Source organism: Festucalex cinctus, chromosome 8 (genome assembly GCF_051991245.1).
Source record: "Festucalex cinctus isolate MCC-2025b chromosome 8, RoL_Fcin_1.0, whole genome shotgun sequence".
Taxonomy (NCBI): domain Eukaryota; kingdom Metazoa; phylum Chordata; class Actinopteri; order Syngnathiformes; family Syngnathidae; genus Festucalex; species Festucalex cinctus.
Genome location: NC_135418.1, coordinates 8,364,842 through 8,381,171, shown reverse-complemented (window position 1 = coordinate 8,381,171; position 16,330 = coordinate 8,364,842). Strand labels below are relative to the sequence as shown.

The window sequence follows — 16,330 nt, the reverse complement described above, 5'->3', positions numbered from 1 at the left end:
TACTAGCAAACTTATGAATTATTTTTTATTTTATATGTCAATATAGGCAAATATCTTTCTTTGTTTGTTTTGTTTTAGAGTTCTCTGTGGTCCTTCTTGCCTGAGACTCCCAAGGGGTCAAGAAACATCCCGCATGTAATACATTGCAGACAAACACAAATACAGTACTAACCTTTAATCATTGGGTTGCTAGGATCTGGGACATAAGGATAGTGATGCAATGGATTGAACTCGATCTGAAAAAGAAAATACTTCATGTATGTTTTTTGCATTCACAATGCTGAAATAGATTATCAAACCCCAAGGTTTATGTATTATTTTGTTCTTTTCCTCCTTTGTTGTAACAGCCACACAGTATGGAATTTTGCGTACATCGTAGGAGAAATACGAGAAAAGAAAGTTCTAATTCTAAATAGGGACGTAACGATAAGCGCGATATCGTGATATCGTGATATTAAAACTGCCACAATATTGTCGTCATTATGTTCACGATATTTAAATGCAACACATCTGTTAAAAAAAAAGTCAGGTTGATTTCCATTTGTTCAGTTCTAGCACCCTCTGGTGGCTAGTTTTTTAGCACAATTTAATTTTCATTATGGATGTTTTGGCCCTTCTATGTTTAATTAAAATCCACGCTAATTGTCAGATGAAGGGGTACGTAATATGCCTGTGAAGCAAGTCAATATGTGTAGGAACTCAATGTGTGCGTGTATTAACAACATAACGTAATAAAAATAATAATAATAACATAATAATAATAATAATAATAATAATAATAATAATAATAACATCGATGTTATGTACAAAAGCACAATAGTGTGCTTTTTTTAGTATGAGCTCATTTTTTGACAATATTGTGACCTTTTTTAAATATCACCAATATCGTGATAATTATCGTATCATGAGGTTCATATCGTGATATCGTATCGTGACGTTTGGATATCGTTACATTCCCAATTCTAAAAAGTACAATACTTATACTTTATATGAAAAAAATGCATAAAAAAAATATGCATATAATTTGCAAACAAATAAACTGTCCAACCTGGTCCTATAAGAACAGTTGCATTGACTATGATCAAACAAACACAAAAAGAAAAAAAACATATTTCACTATTACCAGTCTACAACTATGTATAAATGTCTTCTCACTTCTTAAATGAAAATATAAGAAGAGCAAAAATGTCATCAGAAATGTTACGGGGACTAGGCTATCTACATTATTTTAAATTCAAATAATATTGAGAAATTCAGAGCTGTCGGGGATCACTAAATTGTACATTAAGAACTGTTTTTTGTAGTATCACCACAAGAAGGTAAAAAACAAATGGTGGCAAAAAAAATGATAACTGGACGTTTTGAGAGAAATTTGAGTTGTTCTTACTGTATGATCTTGGTATGGGTTTGCTCCAGTATGGGGCAGAGTTTTACAATATGTCTGGTCCTCAGTAACAGGAGGTGCAGTAGGAATCCCTGGAAAATATCTCTGGCAGTCTGTAGATAAGTAAAAGGCAGGCTGCCATGTCCTGCCATTATCCATAGACTTCTCTATCACCAGGGCATTAGGACGAGGCCCCTGCACAGACAATTAGTTCAGAAATGACATGTGCATGTACGTTAGTTAAATCAAATGAAAGTTCTCAAAATGATAGGAAATGGCATAAAACAATCCCCTCTCTGAGCCATCACCGCATTGTGGTGGAGGCTTTTGTATGTCCCAGTGATCCTAGGAGCTAATTCGTCTGAGGCTTTATGCCTGTGGCAGGGTTACCCATGGCAAAAAGATCCTAAGTGAGTAAAAATTACAAAGACAATCCTATGATAAATAAAATATTTTGACCTCAATTTCCCTTGCCCAATCATGGGTCACTGGTAACACCCCACCTCGACCAATCCCTCCAGGAATGGAGGTGGGGCATGTTGGCGAGCCCCTGGTGGCTGGGCCTGCACCCATGAAGCCCAGCCTGACAGCCCGAAGAGGAAATGTGGTTGCCGCTTCCCAAGGGCTCACCACTTGTGGGAAAGGCCAAGGAGGTTGGGTGCACAGAATGCTGGTTGGCAACTTGGTGGTCCGATCCTCGGTTATAGAAGCTGGCTTTAGGGATGTGGAATGTAACCTCTCTGGCTAGGAAGAGTCATGCACCAGGCATGCAAGGGTGGTAAGTTCGGGCTATATATAGTCAGGATCACCTCAACATATAATTTGGGCTCTAGTTCCAGTCCTCTCGAGAGCGGTTGGACACTATACAGTTGACCACAGAGAGAGTTGCAGAGCAGGCCCCTTGGCAATGCGTGCACATTTTGGTATTCACCCCGGTGGACGAGAGGGTAGTCTCTCCAAGATAGAGAAGCAAGAGAAGTCCTTGTAGTCCTGTGGTACTCCGTTTGCAGCTGATGGGTTTCGGCTGGTGGCATGGTGGCTGACTGGTTAGCACGTCCGCCTCCCAGTTCTGAGGACTCCAGTTCGAGTCCAGGCTCCGGCCTTCCCGGGTGAAGTTTGCATGTTCTCCCCGTGCCTGCATGGGTCTTCTCCGGGTACGCCGGTCTCCTCCCACATTCCAAAGACATGCTTGACAGGTTAATTGGGCGCTCTGAATTATCCCTAGATGTGCGTGTGAGTGTGGATGCGTGTTCGTCTCTGTGTGCCCTGCGATTGGCTGGCAACCAGTCCAGGGTGTCCCCCGCCTACTGCCCAGAACCAGCTGAGATAGGCGCCAGCATCCCCCGGGACCCTTGTGAGGAATAAGCGGTCAAGAAAATGGATGGATGGATGGATGGATGGATGGATGGATGGATGGATGGGTTTTAGCTGGCCAAGTGTCCTCTTTTGTGGTTGCTGAGGCAAACACATGGGTATGGGAAGAGTTCGGAGAATGACTTCTGGACGGATTCAAAAAATTTTTGCTTCACAATCTGGTGTTTCAGGAGGAGGAAGTAGTGCACCATTTACACTACTATATGTATAGTGGAGATAGGGTGTTCCTGACCTCAGTAAGGGACATAGTGAATCAGTGGGGAGAATGCTACAAAATACCTCCTCAACGCCACTGACATTCCCTCCAATGAGGAAGCATAGTCTGGTGTGTCTGGCGCGGCCTTTCCTATCTCTGTGGTCACCAAGTGGTTAAACAGCTCCTCAGTGGCAAGGAAGGGGTAGATGAGATCCGCCCAGAGTTCTTAAAGGCTTTGAGTGTTACAGAGCTGACATGGTTGACATGCCTCTGCAACATTGCATGGACATTGGGGACAGTGCCTCTGGATTGGCAGACTGGAATGGTAGTTCCCTTTTTTAAGAAGAAGGAGGGTGTGTTCCATCTACAGGAGAAACCACACTGCTCAGCTTCTCTGGTAAGATCTATTCAGGGGTTCTGAAGATGAGGGTCCGTCGGAAAGATGAATCTCAGATTCAGGAGGAGCAGTGTGGTATTCTTGATGGCTGTGCAACAGTGGACCAGTTCAACACCCCCAGCAGGGTCCTCCAGGGTCCATAGTAGTTCAATCAACCACATGTGCTTTGTGCCTTTTTGCAGAAGACCTTCTACTGTGTGCCCATGGGAATATTATAAAGGATGCTCCGTGAGTACATGGTACCAGACGCTCTAGTATGGGCTGTTTGATCCCTGTAGTTTGGCCCGCATTGCCAACAGTAAGTTGGACTTGTTTCCAGTGAGGGTTGGACTCTGCCAAAGCTGCCCATTTTCACAGATTCTGTTTATAAACTATGGATAAAAATTCTAGATGCAGCCAAGACGTTGATGAGGTCTGGTTTGATGACCGCAGTCTGACCACAGTCTCTGCTCTTTGCATATAATTTGGTTCTGTTGGCTTCATCAAGCCGTGTTGTTCAACTCACTGGAGTGGTTCACAGCCGAATGTGAAGAGTTGAGATGAGAATCAGCACATCCAAATTTGAGACCATGCTAATCAGTTGGAAAAGTGTGGCGTGCCCTCTCCAGTTCGGGAATGAGGTTGTGTCTCAAGTGGAGGAGTTCAAGTATGTTGGGGTCTTGTTCATGAGTGAGGGGAAAATGGAGCAGAAGATTGACAGTCAAATTAGTAAAGCATCTGAAATGATGCAGACTCTGTCATGGTGACGAAGGTGAGCAGGCGAAGCTCTCGATTTACGAGTTGATCTACGTTCCTGAATTCCTACCCTCAACTGTGGTCACAAGTTGAGGGTCGTGACCGAAAGAACAAGATCCCGAATATTAGTGGCCGAAATGAGTTTCTTCCGCAAGATGTCCAAGCTCTCCCTTAGTGATAAGGTAAAAAGCTTGGTCATTTGGAGGGCTCAGAGTTGAGCCACTGCTCCTCTGCAGAGAGGAACCAGATGCGGTAGCTTGGGCATCTTGTTAAAATGCCACCTGCAGGTGTTAGGAGGGGGCCCCAGGAATGACCTAGGACAAGCTGGAGAGACTTATGTCTCCCGGCTGGTTTGGGAATGTCTCATGATCCCCAAGGAGGAGTGGCTAGGGAGTGGGAAGTCTGAGTCACCCCGGGTTTTCACCGGATGCGGTTGCGGTGCGGTTGCGGTGCGGTCCGGCGACGCAAGCAATTAGATTCCATTCATTCGAATGGTGCAGTTTACACCGCTTGCGGGTGCGTTGCGTGTCGACTGCGGAAGGCCTGCGGCGTGCCGCAAGCCTTCCGCAAGGATAGACCTATTTTCTATTTTTAAAACAATGTTGATGCTGAAATGAGAAATGTGGCTTGTTTTCACACACCTTGAAATGAAGGATCAGGTTGTCCAGCTTGAAGAGATTATTGAGGTCCAATTGAAGTGTTACTGGAGCAACCTCTGCAGGAAAAAATAATAGAACTAAAAGCTCCATCACATATCATTATTTCGTAGGCATCATCATTTTTTCCACTGTTTTAAAAAATAATGCCGTTGTCATATTTATGAAATACGATGATGTCCACCACATGTCCAAGAAGAACTGAATACAGTATGTCTGCCTGAGCCCTGTTTAAATTCACCAAAATTGTGTTGCACTACCCATGCCAATAGTTAGACATGGTTCCAGCAGATGTACCGTACATATCAGTTGACTTTCAGCCACCAAATTGTCAGATGGGCCAGGTTCAAGTCAAAGCAAACACCCTTGGTATAGTATACCTGTAGTGCAGAGCAGTCTACCAAATTCCCAAACCGTCATGAATATCAAGCTGTGCTGTCTCTGAATATATAGCTGTTTGAGTACTCTATTTTCTGAAGTCTTGAATGATTTGTCTTACATGATGACTTGTAAGAATTCAACTTTGTTCATCAGCTTTCAATGATTGCTTTAAACTAAATTATGCATGGGGTTTGAATTGTGGCATTTCTGACAAGGCACACCCCCCCTCACATGAACTGTGTCTCACTCTTCCTCAATTCCCTACAGCTCTCATACATCTCAAATCGTTCATTGGCATTAAAAAAAAAAAAAAAAATCATCAATTTTTTTTAAAAATGTCTTTGCCAACCTTTAATGGACTGCCACCATCTCTCTGGTCCAGCGGTGGAAAGCACTTCCTGGAGAGTGTGGGCTAGGGGTCCGTTTGGGTTTCTGGAGTCGCATGGGCAGCACTTCATCTTCCTCTGAGGAGTAAAAAATCAAGAACAACAACTGAACCTTAGTCAGTGCCAGTAAACTATCCTTACACAGGACTACATTTATTCACATATGGTGTTTCATCTTGAGGGCCTGGAAACTATGGACCCACGAGCAACTTCCAGATGTGTCCAGCTAGCTAAATCACTGGAACCCAGCACAGGATCAATAAATCAGATTATATATATTCAAATTATAGGACTGTGTTGTCTACTTGTGATTTTCTATCAATGTTATTTTGTTTTTGTACCTCAACCCTCTATTCTATTCCATTCAATTCTATTCTATTTCTACTGGCAATCAATTTCGGTAAAGATAGATCTATATAGTATACTTTTCTATATTATTTTAATGATTACTGGTTTTGTACCATTTTAAAGTTATTAAGGTGTATAATTTCCAAGCGTCTTTATGTGTATTTATGAGAAATACAGTATACCTGCAAATTTATTTCTGTCTTGTCTACATATTTACATCTTGTAATAAATCTTATACTGTGATGCATTGATTTGCCGTGTCGCCATCAAATGAATAAATAAGTCAATGATGTGACATCCCAGTTTGCCTTTGCCAGTTAAGTCAATATTTAGTAATTCCCGTCAATGCTGGAAGTGACTGCCACTCTGACACATACAGTAAGAGACTGGCCGCCTACCCACTAGAGAAAAGTTCCCAACTAGTTGTTCATTGTTGCAACATCAGTGTTGTTCATCACGCTTACGTGCCTCAGGTGGTCACACTTCACAATAAATGGTCTGTTACAGTATAATTCCAGTAGGAGTCCAAATGGATTGTTTTGGGTTGTTAAAAACTAAAAATAAAAATCTGACAAGTTATTGGCAGAGGCTACCTAAATAGCTTGAATCTGTGTTTTACTTTACTATACTTTATTTGAGGCATAGTGACATTTATTAATAGACTTGATGTCATTCATAAATGTAGAAAAAAATACACCTCAAACCCTGACAAATTAACTTGATCTACAAACATATGCATATGTGTTAAATACATTCATGACACATTTGTTTGTTTTTATTATACATACAGTATATTGCCTTTTTTTTTTTTTTTTTTTTTTTATAGCATAAAAACAATAGATGACAATTGATCAGGGAATCAAATGTTTGGTGGATTAACCTTAAATGACCACCAATCCAGTAGAGTGTAACATAAATCTGAGCAGATTAAAGTCCTGTCCTTATTTGAGGTTTTATTTTTAACTGTTTGTTGCTTTTGGCACAGTTCTTTATCACCTCAAACAAACATGACAAGCACTGTTTGTATTCATTCCTTGCCAGTGGTCTGATACCTGAACTGATGAAATATATTTGAACTGAAGTAAAGGTAATGTACAAAGTTCATAATGCAAAGTATTCAATAAAATACTCTAATATGTGTCTTGTAATAAGAAAGCACTGGTTACATTTCTAATGGTGACAATGGTGTGTATATTATTTACTCTGACTAACTCAGCGTATGTGAACAAAATCACGTTTAATATTTAACACACAAATCCAATAGCATCCTTTTAAACACCGCTTCTGGTTTAATATGTTGCAATATAATAGATTACTAAGGAGTGATTCTAGGGTCAGACGTTTAGGGGTCTCCCAGCCAGGCAAGATCAAATTTCAACGCGAATTCATTCCCACATTTATGAAAGAGAAGACCACCTGAAACCTTTTCTTGCTAGAAAAAAAAGTCACCTAATGAGGGCTACTAATGATAATAAGAGTGTAATGATAATGGAGTGTTAGGTAAAAGTAATGTTCCAGACAAGCCTGGTTTAATTTATATAGGATACTAGTTACTACTTACACCATGACTGTCCTGTCAGTACATCATTGGAAATCGGTCGGGGAGAGGTGGAAGGGAACAAAAGATTTTGAAGCACGGTGTGGAGGGAATTGCTGTAATTTTGTTGTTAAAACATTACGTTTCAACAAAGCACTGAGTGTGAATACAAGTCTTTAGCATGCTTAAAAAGGAACATACAGTACAACAAAAACAAACAAATACTATGCTAAATTTTAGAGGGGTGAGAATCAATTTAGTCGTGTTTGAGAACCCCCCAAAAGGCTAGAAATGCCCATGGATTCTACAGTAAGCTTTGTTTGTATAACAATGAATGAATTCATATATCAAATATAACATCTGTTTTCATACTAATTTAGGACTCCAGGCCATACAATATATTGTCACCACTACTGCCAGCAAGTTTTAATAATGCAGTAGCATTAGTAAGAAAGCATTCCGCACGTGATCTGATCAGTGAGTTAAAATGATTTTGGAGCCTAATCATTGTTGATCTTTATTGTTCGCCATAGGTGAGTGTGCCAGCTCTGAGATAAAGCTGGGTGTTTGCTCCTCTCCCTCTCTGGTCAAAGTCACACAGGTAGAGAAATAAAATATGGACAAGCGGCGTTCACCTCGACAGAGCGGGAGAGTACACACCTAACACAGGTATCATTCCCACAGGCAGATTCACAATAGTGTGTGCAGAAAGATTGTCAGAAATTGTTGAATGAACGCCAATAAATGAGGTATGAAAAGATGTGTCTTGGCTGCGGAACAATCCTCCCCCAGTTCTGCATAGCGTTGCAGATACAATTCCCAAAAAAAAGGGGGTTGACAAAATGTGTCACTTTTTCTAAGGTAGGGGTGTCCAACTCCGGTCATCAAAAGCCCCTTTCCTGCATGTTTCCCTCCTCCAACACACCTGAATCAAATGATCAGGATCGCTTCTACAGAGCGTACAAATGATTTGATCATTTGAATCAGGAATGTTGGAGAAGGGAAACATCTAAAACGTGAAGGATAGGGGCCCTCGAGGATTGGAGTTGGACACCCCTGTTCTAAAGCATGCTGCTCTGTCATACAGTAACCGACAGACATGTTTGTTTGTGTGTTTACTTGTTTTTTCCAATCCTTATCTTGGTGTCAGTCTTTTTGAAGCTGACTTCAGTGATTGCACATTGCCGTCCAAACTACGGCCCGGGGGCCATTTGCGGCCCGCCGTCCATTTTTCAGTGGCCCGCGGCATATGCTAAAATTAATTATAAAAATAAATTAACAACTGCGATCGGCTGGCAACCAGTTCATGGTGTACCCCGCCTACTGCCCAAAACCAGCTGATAGGCTCCGGCACCTCCCGCGACCCTTGTGAGGAATAAGCGTCAAGAAAATGGATGGATGGATGGATGGATGGATGGATGGATGGATGGATGGATGGATGAATAAATTAACAAAAACAAAAAATATTTGGAGATGGTCAAAGTAAAAAGGGAGGGTATCAAAAAAAGAGGTGCCATTAAAGGTTTTTAAAACTAATGAAAAAAACTCAAACTAAAATTAAAACAACAATTTTCTTAACAGGCGGCACGGTGGGTGACTGGTTAGCACGTCGCCTTCCAGTTCTGAGGACTCCGGTTCGAGTCCAGGCTCCGGCCTTCCTGGGTGGAGTTTGCATGTTCTCCCCGTGCCCGCATGGGTCTTCTCCGGGTACTCCGGTCTCCTCCCACATTCCAAAGACATGCATGGCAGGTTAATTGGGCGCTCTGAATTGTCCCTAGGTGTGCGTGTGAGTGTGGATGGTTGTTCGTCTCTGTGTGCCCTGCGATTGGATGGCAACTAGTCCAGGGTGTCCCCCGCCTACTGCCCAGAGCCAGCTGAGATAGGCGCCAGCACCCCCCGCGACCCTTGTGAGGAATAAGCGGTCAAGAAGAAAGAAAGAAATTTTCTTAACAAAATAAAATAAAAAACGAAAATGCTTTTTAAAAAACTAAAACTAACTGAAAATACATTTTATGTTTACAAAACTAACTAAAATTAACTATAATTATAGAAAACATGTCCTTCGTTTTAGTCTTTGGTAATTAATTTAATGCATGAGCCTTTGGGGATGATTTTAAACGTGATTTTTAGTAGATTTATTTTGATATAAACCGGAATAATGACGTTTGAAAGTATGGTGTTTTTTTTTAAATATTGCGCACAAGTAATACACATTTTCAAAAATATATAATAATAAAATACAACCAATACTGAAACTAACAAACTCAACTAAAATTAAGCATTTATTAAAGAACTAAAACAGAACTAAGCTGAAAACTAATTAAAACTATTCCTATTAAAAACAAAACTCAAAATAGTTATCGTTATCGTCTCAATGAATGGCTTCTATTTTAGTTTTCGTTTAATTTTCGTCTAAAAAAAAATTTCGTGATAAAAATTGTGACGAGAATTTTTCAGGGCACGAGGGTGGAAGTGCGAGTATTGGGACACGGTGTATTTGTCGCTACAATAACTGGAAATAGCGTATGTTGTGACTTACAGAAATCGGAAGTCCGTGGCATCTACTCCAGAGCTATGGTTCAGCATACTAGCAGTTAGCATGTTAGCATTTGCTAAGATGTGGCATAAGAAAAAGCTGATTTCAGTTACTGCGTGTTGCATTTAATCAGGGATAGATTTAAGACTGAGTTGCCAGAAAAAAAAAAAAGATAATCTCAGATTAATTTTGCAAATTGACAATGCTATTCAATCATGTTTGCTTTTGTCAAAGTCAAGTCAAATCATCTTTATTTATATATGTCAGAACTTGTTGCACCATTTATTTCAATTGAAGTCAGGGGGTCAATCAACTATCTTTTTTTTTTTTTCTGATTTCTCAGCTAGAATCAAGTATTACACTCTGGTCTACTAGCGATGAACAAGTCAGTTTTTAAACAATATACAGTATATACATAGAAAATGAGCATTGGCTATACTGTACATGCATTCACTCTCCAAAGCCTTGCTCACAAGTATTACGTGGAATCAATATAGCAAACAGTTTGGTCGTGAGCGATTTTATTCTATTCCAGATGGGCATTAGTACAGTACATTATTTAATGTAGAAACAAACAAATAGAAAAACTTTTGTACAAAATAGTCTAAGATTGTCTGATTAAGGTCTGTGCTGAGTCAGCGAATGGTCTGCTCAGTGGTGTTGCAGACTGTTCCCAAGATAATGATGTAGGTTAAAGGGTGCAGTTGCAACATGAAGGTCTGGCACTGAAACGAGACTGACTAAAGGGGCATCGCACAGTCTAGCCAAAACTACCACAGACCTTTGCTGCATGTGTATGTCAGTGTGTTCACCATGACCTCTACCTTATTTGCCTCCCTGTGTTCTTATCACCCCTGTCATGGTTTGGGTTGGGTTTTTGTTGCTTTTGTTGGGGTTCTCGTTTTGAGTTTGTCATATTCCTTTATGTTTCTGTTTCTGCTTTCCGCTTTCCGGTTTGTCCCCCCTTACTCTCGTTATTGTTAACTTTGTCCACCTGCGTGTATCTTCCCTTCACAGTGTATCTACCAATCAGCTTCCCCTGCCACTTGTGTCTTGCACCGCTGTGTCTCGTCATTGTCAATTAGTGTGTGTATTTCGTCACCTGTTTCCGGTTCAGTTCTTTTCGGGTCATTGTTGTTATTTTTCTGCCTGAATTACTGCCGTTCTCCTGTCCTGTGCTCTGCCCTAGTTTCCCTTGTTCGTCTGCCCGGAGTTTACTTGTGTTTTGATCGGTTCCTTATTTGCCTCCTGCTTTTGTTTTATTAATAAAATCCCTCCTTGACTCCTCTGCCCTCGTGCCCTGCTTCGCTTGCATTTGGGTCCTTCACCCCGCCAATACCTAACAGCCCCATAGAAACACATGACTTTGCAGGTAAGCCAAAGCGTGATCTACGCTACCTACAGAGATGTCTCCCAAAATAAGATGATTTTCTATCACGCGACTAATTACTCTATAAAATGATATCTTCGAGACCCATTTGACATATTTGAGGTAACAAAGGCTGGGACACATTAATTGTTTTGAGTATACAGTTGAAAACATGAGCACTAGTTTCACAATTATAACTATTTTTTTCTTTGTATTGATGTGAACTATGAGATCTTAAGCATGTCAAGAAGTGGTATCAACAAAATAACACCAAACTCTGTCCGTGTTGGGCGCTTTCGTTTAAATTTTGCCAGCTCGTACCTGTTGGTATGGCGTACAGTACACTTCGGGGCCAGTCAGTCCGCATGTTGATGAGGCATGGAGCTCATCAGCACGACCGACAAGTAGGTCGCTGCTGCGTGGATAACAAGCTCCTTGAGAGCAGTCGGTCTGGGCGTGAGATACCGCAGCCACGGCTGGGGGAGAAAATGGTTACATTACCCACTTGTACTTGTAAGATGCTACCTCTGTCAGAAATAAGCCACTGGAATTCATCACTTTTATATTTTAAAATATCTATCTATCTTAACTTCAGTGTTATTTTGAAAAAGGTCCACATAATTAGCCTTGTAAGAATGGTAAAGCAGGCCCAAACTAAGTCCCATGTGTGGTAATAAGTCTTTAAACATGTGCCATCATGACAGAAAGCATGCAGGTTCATTCTTTGTGTGAGGTATGTGCGGTATATTAGCTACCGCTTAGTTTCACTGGAACGATTCCGTTCATTTATGGTCAGAAACAACAGATTTAGGTCAGAAAGAAGGCACCAGAGAAAGAGTGAATGAGCAACATTGAAGAAAATGTGTTTAATCTTACCAGTTAGAAGTAGAAGGAGCGTCATTTTACGATCTATTCATCTACAGGTCTGAAAGAGAAGGGCAAACCAACATATGAGCTTTTGTCAGCAAAGAGAAACAAATTCAAAAGCACCTAAATGTCAATTTGAATGTGAGAGTCACCTTTGTAGTCGATGCCCACGCCCGGTTACTTACTGCTCATGTGTGTTGTTGCCTCGCTGCACTTATACCCACCGTAGACTCACCTGGACGATATGATAGAGTGTGTGTCAGAGTCACACCCTTCAGCACCACTCCCTGCTCTCCATGAATCAACACACGCACACACAAACACACACTGTGAAACGTTACCCCATAAAGTTTACTGCACTTCACAACGATATATCGTCAGTCCATCTTAAAAAAAAAATAATAAAAAATAAAAATAAAAATAAAAAATAGCCGCTACAGCTATACAATTCTGAATCTGATTAAAAAAAAAAAAAAAAAGTTTGGTGAAAATATGCCCTGCACAAATGATGTCACACACATTCTTTGTCTGTCCTTACAACACTGGGGCTGTTCATAGAAGAAGGAGAGGAGGAGAAAAGGAGATTGCCAAAAATAATATGTTATACTACTCATTTGCCTTTGGAATGCAATATTACTTTGAAGCTTCAAGTAATGAGGACCATGTTGTCCCAAAGGATCCATTTTAAGATCCATCAGTCCAAATGTCATTCATCCAAAATGTCGCTCTTGATTTTATATTTTACATCTTATTATTAGGGATATGCAATATCGATGCCAGGTATCAGTATCTGGCCAAAACCTGGTCTTATTTCAAGGTATCGTATTCACAACGCCCTCTTGTGTCGCAAGGGTCACGGGGATGCTGGAGCCTATCCCAGAATAATTCAAAATTGCCATTACATGAAATTTTATGAGGAAATGCTATATTGTATGTATAATGTGTGTGTATACATATATATATATGTATATATATATATATATATATATATATATATATATATGATATTTCTTATTAGCCATCCATCCATTTTCTGAACCGCTTACTCCTCACAAGGGTCGCAGGGGGTGCTGGAGCCTATCCCAGCTGGCTTTGGGCAGTCGGCGGGGCACACCCTGGACTGGTTGTCAGCCAATCGCAGGGCACACAGAGACGAACAACCATCCACACACACAAGCACACCTAGGGGCAATTCAGAGCACCCAATTAACCTGCCAACCATAGGTTTGAAATGTGGGAGGAGAGCGGAGTATCTGGAGAAGACCCACGCGGGCACGGGGAGAACATGCAAACTCCACCCAGGAAGGCCGAAGCCTGGACTCGAACCCGAGTCCTCAGTACTGGGAGGCGACGTGCTAATCAGTAATCCACTGTGCCGCTTATTATTATTATTATTATTATTATTATTATTATTATTATTATTATTATTATTATTGTTGTTATTATTAGCATTATTATTACAAATGCTGTACTGACATGTTTAGCCTCATCTTCTGAATTGTGAACAGTGGACGGTTAGTAGCCGACTATCAAACTTTCATTGAGAACTATTGGGATCCAATGGAGGCGGAGCTCTGATTTGGAACATTTCAACTGCTTGAAAGTGGCTGTTTTTTATATAAACTATTTTAAACATGCACAGCGTTTCATTTACTGACTGCCTGCTGCAAGGACACTACAGTTCAGCTTATCTAAGTGCTTAATATTTGGCTGAATGTGTGCACTTTACCGGGAGTCAGACCAAGGAGCGACACCGGGACTTGAGGAAGAGACAGGTTTGATCTTTTGTCACTGAGGGTGTCAATTAGAGCTGGAAGCAGGTTCTAAATAACCAGCTGCAGTGTGTCCCGTGTGACCCGAGGCATCTAGAGTGGTGGTTTGCCCCAGCTGGGGCATTGGGGATATTTAGTGCTGACAGCACATAATATAATGAGATGTCTTTAAGCGAACCGTAGTATGCAATATGTTGCATTACTTAGCAATGTTTGTGACTTGTGTAAATCGCTAGTTTTGTAATGCGTAGTCCTTACACTGCCAACCAAACACAAATAGTGTTGTCCTTGCCACATAACACTGAGCAAATCAATCGCCATTGTGACATGTTGCAATAATATATAAAGCCAACACAATGTGGAAACGTTTCTCTGTTTAAAAAGAGACAGTGACTGGAAAACAATTTCTGTCACTCCATTCATTTTGCTACATGTCCGCTAGCAAGCTTCGTGATGCTTCCGTCTGTTCCTTCGGTTTCAGGATATAGACCCTTCCAGCTGACGTCACTGCTTAGCTCCCGCGGCGCCTCCCGGAGGGCAAACATCCCATAACAAATTAATGTTATTAAGCTTGATTTTCGGCGAGTGTTTTCGTTAAAAGGTGGGAAATATGTCAAGTGTCACAAAAAATGTCCCACGGAGGACACTACATTACTGCGAATAATTGAAACCAGTCGTTTGGAGCCGCTAGATACAAAAAAAAAAAGAAAAAAAAAAGAAAAGAAAAATTGTGTTTGTTGGAAGGAAAAGTGGAAGCAGAAGTTTAAGGTAATTGTTTTTAGTTGAAACAGTACATCGATCACTACTCTCATGGTGTAAATTGTCAATCATGAAATCGTTTGTGTCCCTGATATACTCGTCTTGCTGTATATCGAAGTCTTCAAGCTATCATAGCTTGATAGCTGCTAACAAACAGACCGCACGTTTACTACGCATTCCTCAGCAGAGATCAAGCCCGAGTTAAAATGTTAATTGTGATAATCATGTTAAATCATTAACTTTTTGTTCAAAATTACTTGCAAAAAATGTATGAATGATTGTTTCACGAAAGATAATATGGCACATTCATCTCGTCTGCCTGGAATTTACAATCAGAGGTTAATGTTATGACCAACTGTATATGAAAAACACAAACAAACAAACAAACAAAAAGTACCTGGTATAAATTGATCTGAGCATATCCTGATACTTTTTGTGTGACATTTTTGTTTTTATTTTATTTGAACTGAGTCAAATGCCATTTTTAGCATATGTCGTGGGCCACTAAATGGCCCCCGGGCCGTAGTTTGGACAACAATGTGTTAGAGCATCCGTCAGCCGCGCACAAGTTCACCATATAGCATTGCTCGCTCATTTATCAACTGTTTGAGCTATTTTCTAGCTCACACTGATTATTTTCTAATTCACTCGCATTGATGCCCTGCCCTCCACCGCAAGGGGCCCATTTCAAGGTGACGTCACACTGGAGGGATCTACTGGCAAAATAAATGTGTTAAAGAAATTTACAATTTAAACTCTTTTACATCCTTCTGGAGCTTTCTTTTCTGTCTGGAAATCGGGAAGAATAAACGGAGGTTTACAAGTGTACAATTCCGACTTGTTGGAGCGTTTTTTTTTCTTTTTCTCTCCTATAAACTCCATTAGGACAATTAAAAATGGCACAAAATGCACCTGTTGTTTTGTCACTTAAGGCTTAAAGCCGTTTAAGCAACGCTTGCAAGCTTTAAGGTGTACAATTAAGCAGCACTCTAATCTCCGCCATTCAAACTTTTGTAGCCAAACTTGATTTTTACGCATGCGCAAACGTAATGCTCACATCGCTTATTGCTTGCACATTCATTTAAGTCAACACACACAAGAAATTAATACTAATCTCTGCTGTGTTGTGCTATAAGACAATAACAACACATTTGAACCGCAGACACTCCAGTTACCCTGAGGGCTTGATGTTTACTCGCTTGTGTGCAAAGGTAGCCCCAGGGCCAGCTGAACACACATATAATATTCTGTATTCTCCATGCTTAATAAGACCAAGCACAGGGTCAGGGTGTGTCCTGTGATTCAACACATGCGCACACGCAGACACGTGCACGCACATACATTCATAGAGTCTACACTTCTTAGACAAGTAGCGTCATGCCTTCTGCCGCTCTGTGGATGTGTTCTTCATTTCTAAAGTAGCAACTTGCTGTTTTTTCTCTTTCAGCCCACAGTTATGGAACGGGAGATTTGAACATTTACTGTATATTTCAACACATGTGTTTCATAACACCCTACTTAGGTAGAAAGCATTTAGTGTACATTAAATGCCCCTGAGGTTGTATGATTTGCAACACCAAAACGTGGCCAAAAGTTTGCATTTCAAACTTCCATCATGTATGACGTCAGGTGA

At 40.7% G+C, this 16,330-nt stretch overlaps 1 protein-coding gene across 1 annotated transcript in view; it reads right to left on the bottom strand.

Annotated features, from left to right (window-relative positions):
* lamb3 (laminin subunit beta 3) overlaps nt 1-12,286 on the bottom strand; it is a 48,272-nt gene extending 35,986 nt beyond the window's left edge. The window contains exons 1-6 of the mRNA XM_077529503.1: nt 12,176-12,286; nt 11,621-11,775; nt 5,473-5,587; nt 4,728-4,801; nt 1,388-1,579; nt 173-236 (exon numbers count right to left, since the gene is read on the bottom strand). Coding sequence (XP_077385629.1) covers nt 173-236; nt 1,388-1,579; nt 4,728-4,801; nt 5,473-5,587; nt 11,621-11,775; nt 12,176-12,200 — 625 coding nt within the window. The 5' untranslated portion in view covers nt 12,201-12,286. The remainder of the gene's footprint in view (nt 1-172; nt 237-1,387; nt 1,580-4,727; nt 4,802-5,472; nt 5,588-11,620; nt 11,776-12,175) is intronic.
* Between the last annotated feature and the right edge of the window lie 4,044 nt (nt 12,287-16,330).